The sequence below is a fragment of the Xiphias gladius genome, chromosome 1, assembly GCF_016859285.1.
Source record: "Xiphias gladius isolate SHS-SW01 ecotype Sanya breed wild chromosome 1, ASM1685928v1, whole genome shotgun sequence".
NCBI classification, from domain to species: domain Eukaryota; kingdom Metazoa; phylum Chordata; class Actinopteri; order Istiophoriformes; family Xiphiidae; genus Xiphias; species Xiphias gladius.
The window spans coordinates 21,505,501-21,525,887 of NC_053400.1; the positions used below are offsets into that span (position 1 = coordinate 21,505,501).

The following is a 20,387-nucleotide window of genomic DNA, read 5'->3' on the forward strand; positions in this document are numbered from 1 at the left end:
GAGGATTTAAATACGTTTTTTGTACAATGGGTATGTGCTTATAATGTTAAATATTACTGTGGATGTTTAAGTTGCCTTTATAATTGCATCAAGACAGTGGGTGACATTTTCCCTTTGTGAATGCAGCATTACACACATTATGGGTGATGAAACCCCAAATTATTAGTCAAATTATCCATTTTCTCATTTTGTCAGTTAAGAGAAAATAACCCAAAGCAGTTAAGAAAAATTGAACCCATTGTTTTGTTGTATTTTTTTAACAACCTTGTTATCTTTGTTTATTTAATTTCAGTGTTTAATTTGGAGTTGCAGTGGTATAGTGTGATTTTTTTTTTTTTTTTTTTTTTTTTTTTAAAGCTGCAATGAGTGTCTGGCTATGCTGCAATGTCTGTTTAATCTAATATATTATCTGACCAGTAACCCCTCCCTCTCAGTTTCTCTATTTCAGGTCTTTCCCTTCTCGTTTTCCTCTTCTGCAATTAATTTCACGTACTTGTTTTAAAATTCTCCTTTTCTCATCCTTTAACTGACTTTTTGTATGTCCAGTTTTTTATATCGCATATTTTATATCTATGCAGTATGTTACTGGATCCTGTGCAATTGTTAACCTTATTCTTTGTTGTGTATTTGTGGTAGATGTTTCAAAAGGATTCATACAACACAGACAACACGGGGAGAATTGGTCACAGCATGAAGCCTGTGACTTACAACCCTCAGCAGGGATATCACCCTGAGCAGCAGCCATACAGAGATTACGACCACCCACCAAGTCGGTATGATATCAGCAGCAGTGGAGTCAGCGGTGGAGGTGGTTACCCAGAACCAAAGTACCGTAACTATGACTCTAACCCACCCTACGAGAACAGTGTGCCTCACTACGAACAGCAACAGTGGAACCCCTACAGCCAGCCGCTCTCTACTGCCAACTCCCAGGGGTACGATCCCCGTTTGCCATACAGTGATGGCCCTGACTCTCAGTACACCCCTCCTCTCCGTTACGACGAACCTCCACCTCAGCCGGGATTTGAAGGACGACCTCGCTATGGTAAACCAACAGGTCCAGGGCCTGTCCGTTACGATGATCCTCCACCTCCTGCCCCAGCGCCTGACCTGCACTATGATCAGGATTCTCACCTGAGTACGTACCCCACTGCGGCCCGCTCCCCAGACCCTGCTGCCCAGCGGCCTGCTTATAACCAAGGACCAACACTGCAACAAAAAGGCTACAAACCTCAGCAGTACGACCCTGTTCCTGTGAACTCTGAAACCAGCCCCACACCTCCTCCCAAAGCAGAAAACCCCTCACCTTCCCCTGTGGACGCTCCAAAACCTGCACCTGCCAGAGATGAGCAACAGGAGGATGACCCTGCAATGCGGCCCCAGTCAGTCCTGACGAGAGTCAAGATGTTTGAGAACAAACGCTCTGTATCCATGGACCGAGCCAGAGATACAGGGGATTCATCAGGGAACAGGGTAAACTGTTTAGCTTTGTAGATATTTATAATGAATTCTTCTGCTGTTACAGTAATTCACATGTTTTCAAATTCTTGTGAAATTGGCACATTAGAGGTGAACATTTATAATTTTTATCTGGTTGATGAGGTTAATTGTTTATACTCCTACAGGCAGCTGATTTACCCTTGAAAGCAGGTGGAATAATCCCTAAAGCAAATTCTCTGAGCAACCTGGATCAAGAGAAGACCTTTAGGTAAGCAACCACTTATGCTGCTGTTACTTTGTTTTCACTCGCTCTGATTTTTCAGATTCATTTGGGACTAAAATTGTGTAAATAGTCACTTTAGTTTTCGTATCATTGAGCAATGTGCCCAACCATTTTTATTTTGGCCATTTGTCATTGTAAATTCTTCTTCTCCTGCTCTGCTCTCACCATCTCCGACTTGCATTTTACCTACTTGACTTTTTCGTTTCACCAACGCAGAGCCCCAGAGCCGCAAAAGCCTCAGTCCAAGGTAGCTGATGATATTGTGCGATCCAACCACTACGACCCTGATGAGGACGAGGACTACTACAGAAAACAGTTGTCTTACTTTGATCGGCTCCAAGCTGGCCCCAACAAACCCCAGCCACAAGCACAAACAACCAACAACTACCCCAGGTAATGCTCACTCCCATCCACATTCCCAAGCATTCTTAATATAATCTTCATGAAACGTCTCAGGCTTTTTCCCCTTAGATTAGATAGATTAAGGTGTCTTTTCCAAATTTCCTTTGAACTAACTTTAACATCCTTTATGGTTTTTATATCTATTTCTTGGTCATATCTAAAGTGAATCTCAAATCTATGGTTTTGGTCTTTTGATCCAGGACAGAGTCAGTGGAGAAACCAAGTCCAGTGGAGAAAAAATATGAACCTATTCCCCAGGTGACGCCATCTCTGCCACCAGCCACACTGCCCAAACCCTCACCCGAAGGTAAAATTTATTTAAAGAAAAAAGAAACAGTAGTCGGGATATTGTCTAATACAATATCCTTCTGTGTACTGTATCACACTGTACTTAGACACCGCTTGCTGAGACACTGTGTGCTGTCTATGCCCAAATGTGCATAATTTCATACAAATAAAAACACACGCAGACTACAATTCAGAGAAACGCACTACAGAGCTCTTTGGCTGACCCTCATGGTTTTTCCACAGCCAAGCCTACTGCCCGAGAGGACACTGTACAGACCAACTTCCTGCCTCACAAGAGTTTCCCTGAGAAGTCTCCAGTTAATGGCACTAGTGAACAGCCTCCAAAAACAGTCTCTAGCACTGGGGCTCCACCAGCATCCAGCTACAACCGCTACGTGCCCAAGCCCTACACCACCTCTGCAAGGCCTTTTGCACGCATGTTTGACAGTCCTAAATTCAACCACAACCTTCTGCCCAATGACAAGCCTGAGATCGCTCCAAAGGTAAGCAGATTGTGGCCAGCGATCATTTTAGTGCGCTAAAGAGTTTAAATAAACAATGGTTACATAGTTGAATTCCATTTGGACCTAAATCAAAATCAATTAAATAGATGAGATAATTAATGATGCTGTTAATATGACTTTAGCCCTCAAGATTTGCTGCGGAGTCAAAAAACATAAGCAAGCAAAGTAATCTTGTTTTTAAAAAAAGCTCAATTTTATATTGCAAATTGCTCTATTTAATAAGCTGTTACTGTGAAAATAAAAAGAACATTTCTCAATAATAGGTTCAGTGATTTATTGATATATTTCATGATTGAGCCACCTATATGCTTCTGTGATTATTCACATATTTCATTTCCTACTGTCGTTACTGTATACCATATTTACAGTTTTTATTAAAAGTTGGTTACAGGCATTTCTTTATACCAAATTCACATCTTCAGGACTCTTCACACAGTCACCATAACAGCAGCCAATGTGAAATAAACAGTGGACAACTTTTCATTGCTTTGACACAAAATGCATTCAATCATTACATCTTTGAAATTTCATTAACTCTTCCATTTCTTTTCTTTTTTTTAAATTACTGCCAAATGCTAAAGACAGGGTTCATATGTGTAGCTGTCCTATACATGTTTGTATAGTGAATATATATATACATTTGTTTTATACTGCATTACTGGAATTACTTCAGTTAAAAAAATTAACCCTACTGAACCATATTGTAGCATTTCTGATTAATTTCTGTAACGTATTACTGTTAGGTAACACAATAAAGTAAAGAAATTACTTTTGTTATAATGGAATCTTGGTTTTTGCAAGTACATCCACTACCAGCCACTTCAAAGACCGTAGTGATACATATTGTTATAATAATAGTAACAACAACCATAATAATAAAGTTCTTTCAAAAAAAAGTTACATGCTCTACATATGACAGGACTGCAATGTGGCATATAAAAAAAACGCAAAAATAAAATGAAATAAAATATCCAACAATAATATAAGACATAGGAAATAAAATAGTGTGCTAGCATTAATAAAATTATGGGTTTTTTTTTTGTTTTTTGTTTCTCTAAAGACAGGTCATTTATGTTATGAGTTGACCTGCATGTTGACTTTTGAAAATTTAACTCAGTGTAGAGAAATGCCCATAACCAGTTGTTAAAAAAAAATAAATAAAAAGAAGCATATTGATTTTAAAGATGTGTTACATCACCGTATGTAACTCTTGACCGCTTTGTGTTTGGAACAGGGCCGAAGCACCAGCCCAGTGAAGCCTCAGATACCTCCACAGCCCCAGAACACAGACCATGACAGTGGCCTGGACACTTTCACACGCACTATGGACCACCGCTCCAAATACCAGCAAAACAACATCAACGCTGTGCCCAAGGCCATCCCCGTGAGGTAACATATTCAGTTTGACTACAGATTAAATCCAATATATTAAGTTGAATATGAAAACATGAAAGTAAAGGTATCTGTCTCTCAGCCCCAGTGCCCTGGATGATGATGATGATGAAGATGAGGGCCACACAGTGGTTGCAACAGCTCGAGGTATCTTCAACTGTAATGGTGGCGTCCTGAGCTCCATCGAGACAGGTGTCAGCATAATAATCCCACAGGGTGCCATCCCTGACAGTGTGGAGCAGGAGATCTACTTCAAGGTCTGCCGAGACAACAGCATCCTGCCACCACTCGACAAGGAGAAAGGTAACTTATCAAATCTGGAGGGATGAAAAACCCAAGAGGGTTTTCTTTATTCACATCTAAATTGCTGGATGTTTAAGAGGACAGTTAAAATGATGTTATTTTTTTTTTATTTAAAAGATTAATTGTGCTTGTGCTTTGCGGAGATGTGCTGGATCTAAAGTAGGACTATGCAGACTGACATTATATTGACTACTGACCTTTTAAGAGATTATCACCAATTGCTGATGTCTCTCTCGATTATAAGATTATTAATTTTAAGTATCTATAATGAGTATTTTTAAACAAACAAGCAATGTATCAAATTAAAATGTAAGAACAATGTGACAATGTGAAAGGGGTCACACACAGTCATGAACCCACAATGAATTGTCACCTGAATCTGCAGCTCCCCTCAGCTTTACTGAGCTTTAGAGAGTTTCAGCTCACTGCTTAACTTTCCAGTCTTTAAATGTACTCCTTTAGTTCACTCTCACTGCTCTCATAGTATCATTTTCGGCTGCAGCACACAGCCGTTTTCAGTGAACATGCTCCAAAAACCCACTGTACACTATCAGTGTATAGTTTGCTCAGCACCAAACAGCAGACACAGTTAGCGATAGCTGGCTAATAAAGTGAAGCACTTAGCAGCTAAAGAGCCAGATATTTCCCTCAGGAGGTGGTAGAGACCAAAAACATCTAAAAGAGAGTGAATATTGGATTCACATTCACTCACAAACTGCTGTGAAGTCACATTTTGGGATGTGGATGATTGGCTGTCTGGAAAAGCATGATGAACTTGATTTAGTTTGGTTTAATTAATCAGTGATAAGAGTTGAACTATTTGTGATATAAAATAAACAGATTCTATTTTTTCTCCTGACAGAAGTTTCACTGTGTGCACTCTGAGAGTTGTTAGCATTACTAAAAATTCTTCAAATTCTTCATCTAAAATACTATCATCTGGTGTAGATATACAATGCAATAGCTGCTAATAGTGTTGTGTTGTTATGTTATCACTGGACAGAGCCTGTGCATGGCTGACGTGTGGGTTCAATACAACTCCTGTTTCTCACATTTTTATATTAAACTAAAGCGTGCATTCGTTAAAGCCAGTTGAGACTGTGCTGTATTGTCGGCTTCTATTGCTCCTGCTGCATCTTGTGACAACAGGATTACAAGTTAACCCTCCACCTAGTGATCATATTGACTATTAGCAATTAAAGAAGATGTCAGTACAAGGATCTTAAAGTATTGGACGATTGTCCAACCCTAATCCAGAGTGTGTGTCTGTCGTATTGTCATATGAATCTATATTTTTCTTGCATAGAGGGGTGCACAAGGGATCAGAACCTCACTCTTGACTCTAACAGATTGATTAGAAAACCCACAAACGACAAAACCCCTACGAGAACTGTAGGGAAAATTTGCATTCAAGACCTGCTTATGTGTATATAATTGAAATCATCCTGAGTTTATAACCATGCTCTGTGTTTGTGTTTACAGGAGAGACTCTACTCAGCCCTCTGGTGATGTGTGGACCTCATGGCCTCAAGTTTTTGAAGCCTGTGGAGCTACGCTTACCTCACTGTGCGTCAATGACCCCTGATGGTTGGTCTTTTGCTCTAAAATCCTCCGACTCCTCGTCGGGTATGCTGTGCTCTCTCTGTTCTTCCGGGGTCGTTTGGGATGGCTGTGTGACAATTTGAGGGTTGTGGGCTACTGTTTAATGAGATTTTACCCCTAGTTTTGGTTCTCTTCTTCCTCAAAACTCACTTTAAAATTTTTTAAACTTAAACCAGACAATTTATTTCAATCTCGCAATGTCTGAGAATCAATCTAGGGGGAAAATCTGTCTTTTTCATACTTGGTTGATTTATTTTCATCATTTATACTAGTTACCTCACCCACACAGTTTCTCATTTGCTGTAGCACTGGTTTTTCTTTCTGTGGTGTTTATTATTTTTACATGCTGAAATTGCAGTATTCCTCTCTTGATTTTCACCTCTGAGTCACCTGAGCAAGTTTCTCATATTTCATTTAACTTGCATGCACCAGATGCTTGGCTGTACATTAATTTAATTTCATCAGGTAGAATTATAATGCATGCTATTCTGCTAAGATTGATTTTCTCACATAGCCACCCAAACCCTGACCTGAAGAACAGCTTATACAGATCTTCTGGAAACTGGGACACTGTCATAACCAATAATGCCTGTCATTATTCTCCAAAAAATGAAAAGTTACACAAAGACATCCTGTTACCATGTCAAAATATAGCTATCTAAATATAGCTTCCCTCATCCCAATGGTTTTTCTTATTTCAAGGTAGCTTTCAGGTGGCAAGGTGGCAAGAAAAAAGGTTTGCCTGTCAATTAGTTTTTCAGACTAGCCTCAGTTTATTTGCAAAAAGGAGTCTGGTGGTGAAAATGAATCAGGGAAAGACAGGGAAGCAGAAGTATGCAAATACATAAACCATTCACAGCTGTCATTGGCTGCAGGATTATGATTATTCAAGCAAACTATAACTCCACCATCAGCAAACTGTAATTTGGATGAGTACACTTCATCATTTTCTCACCATTTTGGCCTGATGGACCAAAAAAATCAGTTCTAATGTCTGTTTTTGAGACTTGACATAATAGATACAGTAGAAAACATTGCAAACAGTTAACCTAATAAAGAAGTTCCCATAAAAGTAAAGCCAAAAATCAGAGTACAGGAGAAGACTGTTTGTGAAATCCATATTATATTAAGCATTGAAATTGAACATTAATGCATTCAGGACAGAAATTAGATAAAGAGAGAATGCTGCACAAATCTTGTTAATGGAAATCAAAACCAAGACAAACTACTTTAAGAAGTTCATCATTTAATCGATAAGGTAACCGAGCAAACAAACAAATATTTGAGAAGGACCCTGGGCTCGTCTAGAAGTTCAACTTCTGCAAAGAAAAAAGAAGAAGAAGAGAACAAAACTGAAGAAAGTAACTCATTTTCTCCTCTCTTCTTAAAACGCCCCTTCTCGTACCCTTCAAAAACAGTGGTGATTTTGGCAGTGGTCAGGATTAGCTGTCAATTAGCCTCATTTTAAGGATGAGACTTGGAGGGCTGAATGAGATGTCTGCTCACTCCGTTGTTCTGATGAATTATGGGAGGATTATCAGGCTGTGTCGTAATCCTCTTATTGTAAAGCAAGGCCCCTCTCCGGCCTCTTCCTGTCTCCTTCTGTGGTTTTCTTTTCACTTTGCTTCCCTGCTTCTTCTTTTTCCTCCTCTACTACTCTCTGCATCTTACTGCCTCTCGTCTATGTTTACTGTCATATTCTGTGGATCACAGTGTTAACTTACAGCTCTGTAAAAAAATCGACTTCTGTTAATGTAGAACAGAATTTGATTTGGAAACCACATGAAACTACAAAAAAGGTTAAACATTCATTGATATAAACCACAGTACATTAATATATCAAATTATACAATATCTTACTTGTCTGAACATCATGGTTTTAAACGTAGCCTGTGGGGTGTTTGACCACTAGTGGCACAATTGAGCATTTTTTAACGAACATGCATAGCATGCAGATAATGTGATGCACCTCGCCGATGGTTTCACACTATTTCAGTCATTATCTGGTGTTAATAGTAATGTCCCAAGAACCTAGCTATGCACTAACAAAAGGCAGGGAAGAAGAAGACTGCTATCTGATATAAAATACGCCACCTTAGCCTATGGGAAAATATTTCCTTATTGTCTTTCATTATGTAGACAAAACAATTGTGAAAATAATTGTCAGATAAATCGCAAATGACAATAATTGTGAGTTGCAGCTCTAGTATACACAATGTGTTTTGGTGACAAGCACTGAATGTAAACATAAATGTTTATGTAAAACTCCACCGGGTACCTTTAACTTCATTATTGTAATCATTGTAATCAAGTCTTCTTTATATTGAATATTGAGATTTGTGATACAATTTTTTGTTGTTGTTTGAGCAAAAACTGGACTCCAAATTACTGAGTCAGATTTCCCCCTGAATAATTTCTGAAATATTCAAGAATGCGATTTGAAAATCTGCATTGAATTTCCATTATCATCTGACAAATTAACGTGTGACCTGTGCTTTCCAAACCCAAAGAAGTGAAGAAATATTCTCATCTCTTCCTATAAGGTGCCAGCTCGCAGGCAGACATCAAAGAAAGGCCACATACTCAGAACTCAGATGCAGTTTTTTGAAGTTCTAAAGATCGGTTTGGGCACACTGCCTTCTTTTGAATAGAACTGTTTCTATTCCTTTCTGTTTATCAAGTGTTACAAGACGGACTTGAAATGGCTCTTTATTTGTGTCTAGGCTACAGTCACTCTATGCTAGATAGTGTTTGTGTGTGTGTGTGTGTGTGTGTGTGTGTGTGTGTGTGTGTGTGTGTGTGTGTGTGTGTGTGTGTGTGTGTGTGTGTGTGTGAGAGAGAGAGAAAATGGTAATGACTAAAGGCCTCTTTACACTGTGTAATTTTGGGCTATCGGAGACATAAATTGACAGATGTGAGAGAAAAGTGGTAAAATCTCTGGTCGTCACTCCAAAACAGTGGTCCTTGATTGCACTGAGATATGTCCACTGAAGGCTGAATTAGAGCTGTGACGACCAGAGACAGCCTATGGCAAAATTCAGACAGTGTCAGAAATTGAGGATCCAATTCTCACAATGTGACTGTTGCTACAACACACAACCAAACAATCAGAGTTGACATGAAAAGACACAGAATACACAGCCTGGTGCGACACGTTGTACATGCCATTTCTGAATGTTCAGGGGGAAAAAAATCACAATGGAGGCGACAGGAGAAAAAAGTTTGTGTGGCCTGACAGAGAGGAAAACCTTGCAGAGCTGCATGTTCAAAACATAGGAGCAGCATAGATGGATGACACAAGCTGATGATGTGCCTTTGCTCTTGTGCTTTTTTCTTTCTTTTTTTTTCTTTTTTGTATTGATATCGTAGCGCTACGATTCACCACACATTCATTGCACAATCTAACAAGCCTTGAATTGATATCGTACAGTCTGATACAGATTGAGACCAAGATTTGTCACACAGACTAAAGGCACCTTTTGAGGAAAGACTTTGAAAATTGGCTCGCAAGGGTTATTTTGGTCTTACCTAGAGTCAGCATCAGCGGCTAGCTCAAGTAGAGACCCAACAAGTTCGTCAAAACAAGTGTTGTTTTGTGATTGGTCCAAAAAGGACACAAAGCTGAAGGTATTTCGTTAAACATTTCACCGCAAAAGAAGTTGGTAGACAGGTGTCAGCTCGCTTTGAGTCCAACAGCAGCTCAATCAAGTCGACCATGAACGCTGCTCTGCTTGAGGACTTACTACACCTGGGCCTCGGAGTCAGGCTGCATTTATATCAGGCTTTAAAATTAGCTCCTTATACATCAGTGGAAGTGAGACACCATGCAAAGTGCTAGCCTGATCTTTGGGAACAATCTGGGGTTTAGTCTGTTGCCCAAGGACGCTTCAACATATTGATAGGACAAGCCCAGGATCGAACCTGAACCTAAAACTTGAAGGGAGCGTGACCATACATCGATCTTTAGCACTTGAAATTAAGGATTGCATCTGAGTAATGTGTGTGGCTTTCCCCCTCTTCCTTTTATTTAGCATACCTAAACAGAAGACAGCCCTCTGATTATTGTTACATTTATCTCTTCATATAACCCGAACTTTACCACAAGATGAACCGGTTTTAAAATCGGCAGTCGAGCCTCACTGAGGAGGCTGAATTCATTCTGTCACATGTCTACTGTATCGACGGACCTCTGCCAAGCTGGACTCTGCTTACTCTGACTGATACTGGAACTTTCCTCTTAGCACGGACCTGTCTATGTTTATAATTGCAATTACACTGAGACCTCATAGTCACTGAGGTTTAATTTGCAGTCAACAAGAGACTGGAGACATTCAGTAAAAAAAAAAAAAATTGAAATTGCTTTTACTGGTCTATTTGGCTACTGTGCTTGGATATAGGCCACAAACTCACAATATTGCTTTACATGGCTTTTAGACAATAGATATAACCAAGTTCTGCAGTCAGTGCTGTTTTAAAATGAGACTAGTATTTCATTACCTGTTGTACAATACATTTCTTGTGTGAAGAGCAGTTTTTGCAAGTATGCTTATAAAATGCATTACAGCTGGAATTTTCCATAAAAAGCAGCTGTTATCACTGACACCCCCCTCCCCTTCAATCTGTCTGTCCTCAGGTGACCCAAAAAGCTGGCAGAACAAGTCCCTCCCCGGGGACCCCAACTACCTGGTGGGAGCCAACTGTGTTTCTGTGCTCATTGACCACTTTTAAAAACGGCCCAGAGGGTGAGATGTTACTGAATGTGGATAAAATGAAGAGGATGGACACACAAACACACACACACACACAAACACACACACCACATTACAGAATATGAAGAAAATCCAGTCAGTGCTGTGTACTGCACCCATGGATGAAGGCAAGACACTGATGATCATTACAAACTATTCTTTAAACTCTTTACCAATTAGAAGTTTTGATGTGAAATGAAAACCGTTGATGCATGCCCCATGCCACTGAGGATTGACATTATATACAAGGCGATGTTTAATGTAATTTTTACATGAATATAGATGGATGGATGGCTTTTGAGGCAGCGTACATGCTTCAAAATATTTATGCTATATATGCATACAGTATATATAGTAGTATAGAGAAGATTTACTAAAATGTAACTCGTGCATTCAGTGAACATCTTGTTTTTTTTCAGTTCAGGTGGCTGAAAACAAATATGTATCTCCACGTTTCTTCCACATTGAGGGAGTTTTTAATGAAGGTTTGAGACAGACGTGAGATAAAACCAGATAGGGTGACTTTTGCAAGTATCTGTTGAAGGAGTTGGCAAAACATGAGCTGGATATGAACCCAAACAGCACACTTTTGGAGACGTTCTTCCTTCACTCCTTCCTTTATTCTTCCTTTTCCTACAGTAATATAATATCTTGTAGCTTACTTTCTAACCGAGTACCAAGTCTCTCCTTCCAGCCTGAGGGAGATCTATGCATGTTCTTTACTCAGGTCCAGTAGCCTCCTCATTTCCTTGCTCACATCTATTTCTCTCTCTCTCTTTCCTCTTTGTTCTCTCTTTCTATCTTTTTCTTTCTGTGCACTCTTGCACTCACACACAAATAAGCAGTGATGCCTTATCTGCAGATTATTCACTTTTCATTAAGAAAAAAAAAATAAGTTATGATAAATTATGGTATAATGTCATTTGTTTTGCCATTTCATTTTTTGTGAACCCACTGTATAAATGAACTTGGGTTTAGCTCACGATAACAGTTGATAAAGGATAACAAAGGTATGCTCTTCTTTTGTCTGCTATGCATTACTCTAAAAAAACAAAACAAAACAGAAAAGAAGCAGCTGTAAATAAAGCTAGCATATTGCCTTGTTTCTTTTGTTTGTAAATGAACTTTTTGTATGTCTTTCTTTTTTGTATAAAACCTAGAGAAAACATGTTTTAAAAAGTGGAAAAAAATTAAACGTGGTTATCTTTGTATTCTGGATATACCCCTCGAGCCTTGGAACTTAAAACCTGACAATAATACGTACAGACACCTTTTCTACCAGCATATTCACACTATGTTAAGGTCACAAAAAGGTCTTTTTATGGCTATTCAAGGATCAGGAAAATACTTGGGCTAAAATACATTTAAAACATGTTCTTTTAAAAGGGTGTGCTCTCAAAGTATCCCCCTCACTGATTTGTGATACTGGATGCTGTATTGTGTGCCCTTAAATGTATTTTTGTACTAATAGACAATATATTATGTATGGCACACCAGTACCATTTTATTTTTAGATATAACACGGCTTTAATTGGATATTAGCTCTTCACGTGTGGCTGACTTTTTTTCTCCTCTGCAACACAATTTTAAGTATACCACTGTATTAATAAATAAAATCATTTTTAAAGTAAAGAGCTTGTGTCTTAAAAGAAGTTTGGTTTTTCTTTTTTTTTGGGGGGGGGGGCTGTTTTTGATTTTGTTTGTATTTTTACCAACAAAGTGAACTGTGATTTCTTTTATTTTTATAAGGAGTTGTGGCTGTGATTGCAGCTATGTTTCCTTTTCACCTCAGCTGATCACAACTTCCATTTGGCTTTCCTTTGTATCATATACATCATTTTTGTAGGACTGCAATGAAATATTCTTCTCATTATCAGTTAACCTCTAAAATGATTAATCGCTGGACCTATGAAATGTAAGAAAATAGTGAAATTGCCCATCAGGATTTTCCAGAACCATTTTCACCTTGCTTGTTTTTTCTGACCCACCACAGCCAAAGATAATCAGTTTACTATCACACAGCACAGGAAAAACAACTAATTCTCATCACTGATGAGCTGGTGAAATTTTGACATTTATGTTTGAAAAATTACTTAATTATCAAAATTACTGCAGATTAATCCTGTCGTTCAATCAGCTAAATGGGTCTTTGTTTTATCCCTACTTGGGAGTGTTAGTTTTGGCTGTGTATCCTTCCAGCAACGGTCACCACAGCAGCGTGACCCAGGTTTCACGGCTAGGTGGCGCAGGTGAGCTCTGAATGAGTCTGCTGCACAAGGTCAGAAATGCAGAAGTCCTTCAGCTGTGACTTTAACGTCTCGGGGTATTGTTCTCGGCAGAGAAATCAAAATAACACCAAAATATTTCTGTCTTATTGTAGTCCCTTTTATATTTCAACTGCCTGCATGTGGGGGAAAGCATTTTGATGAGGAAAGAGGAACAAAAGTAATTTTTTTTTTTATTTCTTGTAAAGTTTTGCTCTTACAGTAGCTGCCTATTTAAAATATGTGTTTTCATAAAAAGTATTTAGAAAACTACACAGTAACTGCTTTTTTTGGGGAGGAAAAAACAGGTTATGATGAAACATAAGCAGAATTAGAGGAGCTGTCCAGGATGTAGGCCACCAGTGGTTCTCAGTGTGTGGGGTCGGGCCCCCCGGTGACTTCTGATTCCTTTCTTAATGGCTCACAAGCCGGAAAGGTTGGGAACCACTGATGCCAAAAAACCGAACCTGTCGGGACGCTTTGCGACGATCGCCACTTGTTCAACGTGCCGCTCGTCCCATTTCCTGGGTCCACATCCTCGCCAGGCCTACCCGGGCCGGTGCCTGTAGCCTGCGGTGGCGAGGGGCAGGTCGCACGGAGCCAGTGTGCCGTGACTACGCAGTGCCGGTGCTGCGCGTGCAGGAGAGGCTGCGGCTGGAGCTGAGGTTAATCTACAGCCACGTTGTTTTCGGAAGGGGCAAAGCCCACCTCAACTTCACATTTAAATTCCGCTGTCTTCCGAGGAATCGTGTTGACACGGCGAAAGACGTTTAAGACGCGGACTGTGGCCTTTTTCATGCAAAACAAACGTGGAATGTGCCCTCTTCCCAAAAACCAAGACCCCATCTCTTGATAAGCTGTATACTTGTGACGATCTCCGCCCGCAGAGCAGACCCTACCACGTTTTCACCCACCACTGCATCACCAGCAGCGGCAACAAATCACTCACAGGGTTATTTCTTTATTTATTTAGTTTTTTTTTTTTTTTTTTTAACCGATAGTAAAGAGCCCACCTCCCTTCCCTCACTATCGTAGTAAAACCGACTCCGCGCAGCTCGCCGCCACGTAGACGCGCAGTGTGGCACATCTCCAATGCGCAGTGTGCACCTCCTGTCCAGGCTGTGAGGTTTGCTGTTGTCTGAAAAAAAAAAAAAAAAACACACACGGCTGGTGCCTCACACAGAAGAAGCGCTGCACATTCAGAACTGCGGATATTCAGACACACACACACACACACACACACAGACAGACACACACAGACGCAGAATTCAGCGAGATTTCAACTATTTGGACGTTTTTCCTCTGTTTTTAATCTTCGAAAGGAGCGGGCTAGCCACTGATTCACGCATCTCATCCAGACTTCATCTCTCGCTGTGAGTGGTCGGAGAGCCTGCAGAGGCGAGCGTGACAATGGTGCACGGCTGGTTGACAGCAGGATGATGCGTTTTTGCTTTTTGCCATTTTGCCTTTTGACTTTTGAGGAATGGGCTCCTTGCCGGAACTGTCCCCGAGATAGACCTCCAGCGGTTTATTTTGTACGGCTCGCCTTGAAAATATGAATACTTTGTGTGTGTTATGGTAAACATCTGGCGCTTCGTCCAGTCCACTCTTTTCTCACCTTTCCCCTCCCATCCGCCGCAGCGCATCTCTAATTGGAGCGACTCCGAGCATCTTAATTGATGGCGAGCATCCGCATCGGACACTGACCACGAGTTACACCGGTTGCCAGCGCACTGCTCTCTGCTGAGACCCAACGGTTCAGCTGTCGCTGGATGTTATTGTCCTCCCCCTGGTGCAGCTGTAGGCTATTTGTCGCTCACTCGTGTCAGTCGCATCCTCCAGTGACAATGCCGGTGAACGCGCTGCCCCGCGGTGGCAGCATCGGCATCGGCGGCCCGGGGTCCCTGAGCCCGGCGTCGCTCTCTCGCAGCCTGTCCCGGCTAAGGGAGTACCGGACCCGGACGAGGATCATGCTGGCTCTGGGAGTCTCTCAGATGGTCCTGGGGAGTCTGATCCTGGCCGTCAGCTTCGCGGCTCTGGCTCTAACCACGTCGCCCAGAGTCCGGCACTCCTGCCCCTTCTGGGCAGGTTTCTCTGTGAGTACAACCATTAGACAACGCTTGTTTGGTGGCACGAATCCACCATGATAGAAGTTTTCATCGCCTAATGAAAAAGAAAAACGGTGTGGCAGCCTAATCCTAAAAGATACCATCAGATGACTAAAGACTATTGAGACACGAACAGCATGGCATTGTGATATGAAGCATCCATAAAATAGGAATATTTGTCACTTATCACTACATTGCCCTCATGGGCCATTTACTAAAGCCCAGGAAACCAAAGGTTTTTGTCAGATTTTTATACGGTCACTACTCACTCACTATTTAAGGAACACTGATGCATTTCAGAGAGGCTCAGTTTTTCTAGTCTCAGGGCAGAGAGCTGCACTAATTGGCCTGAGGATGCTGAGCCTCAGTGATACTGCACACACACTAAGAGTCGAGGAGGAGGATGTTTTAAATATGATACAGTGCTCCTTCCCGTGTGTAGAGCAGGGTTTGTTTGGACCAATCTCATTGAGATGTTGTGTTCCTCTACATTCAAATCTTCATGGTGGTTTCTGTAAATATTTATGAACGCACACCTCCTTGATTTCCTGGCAGGGACCCAAAGCAGGGCTGGTCCATTAATTATAGAGGCGGTGGGGCAGAAGTGCAGGGGTGAGGGGAGGTCTGTGGCACAAGGACCATCTGTATGGTTGGCGTGTGCGTGCGTGCGTGCGTGCGTGTGCGTGTGTGTGTGTGTGTGTGTGTGTGTGTGTGTGTGTAGTGTATCCTTACTCGGGAATAGTAAGTAACCAGAGCAAAGGTCAACACACAGTCTTGATCAGTACTTCAGGCTGATTCGGCAGACTGCTGTGTTTCAGGCCCGTCAGCCTGCTGTGCTGCATCTTACCCTGTGTTATCTTTTTGCACCAAAACCCAATGCATCTTTGTTCCCTGCAGTGGTAAAACAAGTACATGACTTCTTACATATACCAACCTTACTTTGCAAACAAAGGTCAAAGCCTGCTGCAAAAATGGTTCTCTTCCTAAAACATAAGTCTTATTTTTTGAAATATATAATCGTCCATCCAGCAGAAACTCATCAGAAATGAAGGACACTTCACTAAAAAGCTTGCTCCCTAAATTTTCATATGATAAAAGCAATACTATATGGAATGGACCTCATCTACAATGTAACCTAAATCAGGCAACAAAAACGAAGCCTTTTAGCTTCAGGGAGACCAGTAAACCTTCCTGCTTCCCAACGTAACCAAAACACGATACTGTAAACTGGAAAGTGTCCCAGTTATTGATTTATAGAAGAAGTTGCTTGAGATTAATTCTTATCAAGAGGCACTTCAACCGGAGACAGTGTATAAGTGAAAGGTAACGTGAGGTATAGGGGAAAATGTTGCTGGTGAGCAGAGGTTTAGTACTGTATCTCAGGCTGAGTCAGGTGCTGAAAACAAAAGAGCCTGCCAGCAGCAGGAGCCATCAGCCACAGTGGCGCCAAAACCCAGATAATGTGGTTGAGACCAGTCCTCCATCTGCAGACCCTGGTGATGGAAGTGATTTGCCCACAAGCAATCACAGTGAAAGTCGCTCTTTGTAAAGTTAAGAGCTTTAAACTGCTGAAAACACTGTTAACTACGTTTTAAATCTTCACAGAATTAACAATCAAGGCTTTTGTGTAAATATACGTGGTCTGGAAAGGATATTTTTCAGCTCCGCACCACTTGGCGTCATGTTTTACAATATTGTGTACAATAAATGTCAGCTTATAATGGCAGAAACGGCAGCATCTTTGGTTATTTGAAACTGGGAGCTGGGAGCTGATTTGATTAGAAAACTGTGTCCCTCTCTATCAAGAAATTAGGTTTGAGTAAATAAGACAAATCAACAGCGTCTCAGTTAGGTGGGATGGGATGCTTTTAATCCAATAGGATGAGTGTATTTGTGCACAAAAGCTTGCTTTGTACAGCTTTAAGACTCTGCAGAGGCAGAGCTAATCTTCTCCTAATTTTAGAGAAGGAAACGGTTCCCTCTCTCTGGCTCGATGTGTGTGAGTTTAGTGTGTAAGCAGTTAATAGTCCTCATGGTGGTGAGTTAGAAAGGAGGCCATTATCTTGAATATCTGTTACAAACGCTTTAGTGCAGCTTGTACATGTTCAAGCTGAGGTCCTAAATTGGTTAAGATGTTTATATGAAACACGAGTATCTTACAGACAAGTGTCGGACATCATTAAGGATCTCTGTGTGATGACTGGTATTGCTTGTCCCTCCTTGTACACACACACACACACACACACACACACACACACACGCGCATGCACGTGCACGCTGAGAAACGTACACATAATATATCCCATCTCAGAATTGTGCATGTCAGTTGTTCTGTGTCCCTCATCCCGATTTTCCACACTCCTCACATCTTTACTGCTCTGATGTTCAGCGCTGTGTGATTGACAGTATAATATCTCACACGCACACACTTGCCCAGCTGACAGAGACTAATCCTACAAATATCTCGCTCTTTTTTGCGCCCAACTCGACGCTTGTAATCATCCCACACCCCTGCTGCAACTCTTTAGCCCGGCAGACAAGCAGCCAGACGGAGTGACTTCCTGTCGCTGTAATTGGGGCGACAAAAGATGACACAGGCCCGTTACGATGAGCAGTGCAGGCTCTGGGTCTGCAGAGTACGTGAGGCCTGGCATTCAGTCGCCACCACTCTGCCGCTTCCGGCCAGATTACCGGCAGGTTTACCTGCTGGCTGTGAATCACGCAGCCCTGCCAGGTTTGGCCAATAAATGAGGCGTCGAGACCGGGCGAGCCGAAAGGGCCTCTGCAGCTGTCAGCAGCAGACATGCAGAACAAATTACCGTCCACCTCACATCTCCATTAATTAAGCTCGGAACCGATCCAAGTGTCCAAACACACATGACACAAACTGCCTCTCATTTCCTGCCAAAGAGAATAAAGACACTTTAGACAAAATATGTGAATATATAAATCCATCAGAAGGAGTCATTGCAGTCATCATTTACCAATTCATGTTAGATTTTGATGCTTTCTATCTCTTCCTCTCATTAAGATATTTCCTCTCCTCTCTAGCTCAAGAAAAAGGATTTACTTCTTCTTTTTTTCCCCTCCCCTGCACTCCTGGTTGTGTGAAAGAAGACGAATGTTGATTTTGTGTACAGCCTCTCTAAAAAGTACCACTCCAACAATCTACAGACTGTGCCGTAAAAACGATGCCTTAAGACGGTGTTCTTGGTGTTTGATGTGAGGCAGCTCTTTCCGCTGCACCAACCGTCAGCAAATTCTGCACTAATCTGCCCGAGTACGTGTGTGTGTGTGTGTGTGTGTGAGTTTGAATAGAAGGCTGGGGGGAATAGAAGGGTGGTTATGTCGCGGGGTCATACTGGGAGGCACTCTGTCTTTGGCATGGCTTTCGGGATGATGATGTTGGTCTCTACTTTGTTCTTGACCAAAGTATTTCAACAACTGTTGGGCGGATTATTATGAAATTTTGTGCAATCATTCCTGTTCCCCAGAGGATGAAGCCTACTGAGTTTGGTGCTCCCTTGACTTTTCGTTTAGTGCCACCAGTAGGTCAAATTTGAATTTTTCTGTTCTCTTCATCGACACAAAGTTTTGTTTGTTCATTGTTCCAGAAGATGTTTATTTTCGGTTTATGACCAAATATCAGCAAAACTAACGAAATTCCCATCAGCCTGTATACAAACTGTATTTTGTATTTAATGCTATTATCAAATATTAGCATGCTAACACATTAAACTAAGATAGCACAAAGTAAACCTGCTAAACTAAGCTTACTGTGCCTTAGTACTGACTCATAGAACCACTAGCGTGAGTATAGACTTCTGTTTTGTTTTTGGTTCTTTTTGGTTTTTTCAGGGATTTCTGTCTTGAAGCTTGACTCTAAACACAAAAAAAAGAATCGGATTTTTCTCGTCGAGGCTTTGTGTTTTAGTGCTGTCTTCCAACTGGAAAGCCAGGAAAGTACAAAAGATGAGGTGGACACAGGTCGGCAGTTTTCTATGAGGCCTCTCAGAGGAAATGAGTTTAGTGGAAAGATTTTGGATTCGGGCATATCTAATCTGGTTGTTGCAATCAGAATCTTGTAAGCAGCCTTGAAAATACCCTGTTCTCTTGAGTGGTCTTTGTGAGGAATAGAGTGCAGGAGTGCTGGTAGGAGGCAAAGACAAAGAGGTGACATGTTTGATTTAATCATTTAGTTGTGTTGTTTCTGCTTCTCCGCAGCAAGGGAGTGTGAATCATCATTAATTAACCGTCTTATTAGGCTTTGGAAGTATCCTGGCAACAGGTCTAAAGACACAAACAAACATGCACACACATACAGTAGACTCCTACTTCAAAGTGAAGTCTGCAGTGTTGCCTTCGATATGGTCACCATTTTGATGAAAAGGCTTTCTGTCTGTTGCATGAGAATGAAGTGAATACAGATGTGGTTGTTATCAGGAATACTGAGGCACTATTTATTAAAAAAACGTACTTTTGGCGTCGCTCATGACTCAACATCAAAGTGAACGGAGAAGTGTGAACGTTACATCCAATCACTCGTCTTTCTCTGCCTTCAGAGTGAGTATCAGTACTTCCAACCCAGTGTCAAGTGAGTATGAAGCTTTTTATAAGCTTTTTTTGTCTGATTTTAAAAGAAGATCTTTATGAACAATAGTTTCAGGTCCAATGAAACTCCTAATAATATAATGTAGTGCATGAATAGCCAACAAATGTTTTTGAGTATCTGCTGTTAGTATTATTGATCTTAGATACACATTGATTTCTATTTCAATAAAGTAATTTATGTGCCATTGGTGTCACTATGCAGGTTTGCTCTCTTTCACCTTTCTCTGGGCTTCATTTTCTGCTCAGTGACTGGAAATGTTGTACTGTGTCCTTGTAATACTTACTGATTCTGGATTTTGGCGCAGACAGCTGAGTAAAGCGCAGAACTGCTACAGGTTTAAATACAAAAGAAACAGAAACTGATAATTACCAGGGTTGCACTGTTTTTTTTTTTTTTAGCAAAGGACGATTAATCTAAAACA

General features: G+C 41.1%; 1 protein-coding gene across 10 annotated transcripts in view; it reads left to right on the forward strand.

The window, feature by feature from the left end:
• Positions 1-12,102, forward strand: part of tjp1a (tight junction protein 1a) — a 71,464-nt gene extending 59,362 nt beyond the window's left edge. For 6 of the 10 annotated variants that reach the window (XM_040130532.1, XM_040130465.1, XM_040130485.1 and 3 more), the window contains 9 exons: positions 637-1,473; positions 1,626-1,708; positions 1,940-2,116; positions 2,326-2,432; positions 2,657-2,916; positions 4,172-4,326; positions 4,412-4,632; positions 6,115-6,258; positions 10,868-12,102. In XM_040130532.1, the coding sequence (XP_039986466.1) occupies positions 637-1,473; positions 1,626-1,708; positions 1,940-2,116; positions 2,326-2,432; positions 2,657-2,916; positions 4,172-4,326; positions 4,412-4,632; positions 6,115-6,258; positions 10,868-10,962 (2,079 nt within the window). In that variant the 3' untranslated portion in view covers positions 10,963-12,102. The remainder of the gene's footprint in view (positions 1-636; positions 1,474-1,625; positions 1,709-1,939; positions 2,117-2,325; positions 2,433-2,656; positions 2,917-4,171; positions 4,327-4,411; positions 4,633-6,114; positions 6,259-10,867) is intronic. The other 4 variants (XM_040130506.1, XM_040130542.1, XM_040130514.1 and 1 more) reach the window with 2 other exon arrangements.
• Positions 12,103-20,387: the final 8,285 nt, after the last annotated feature.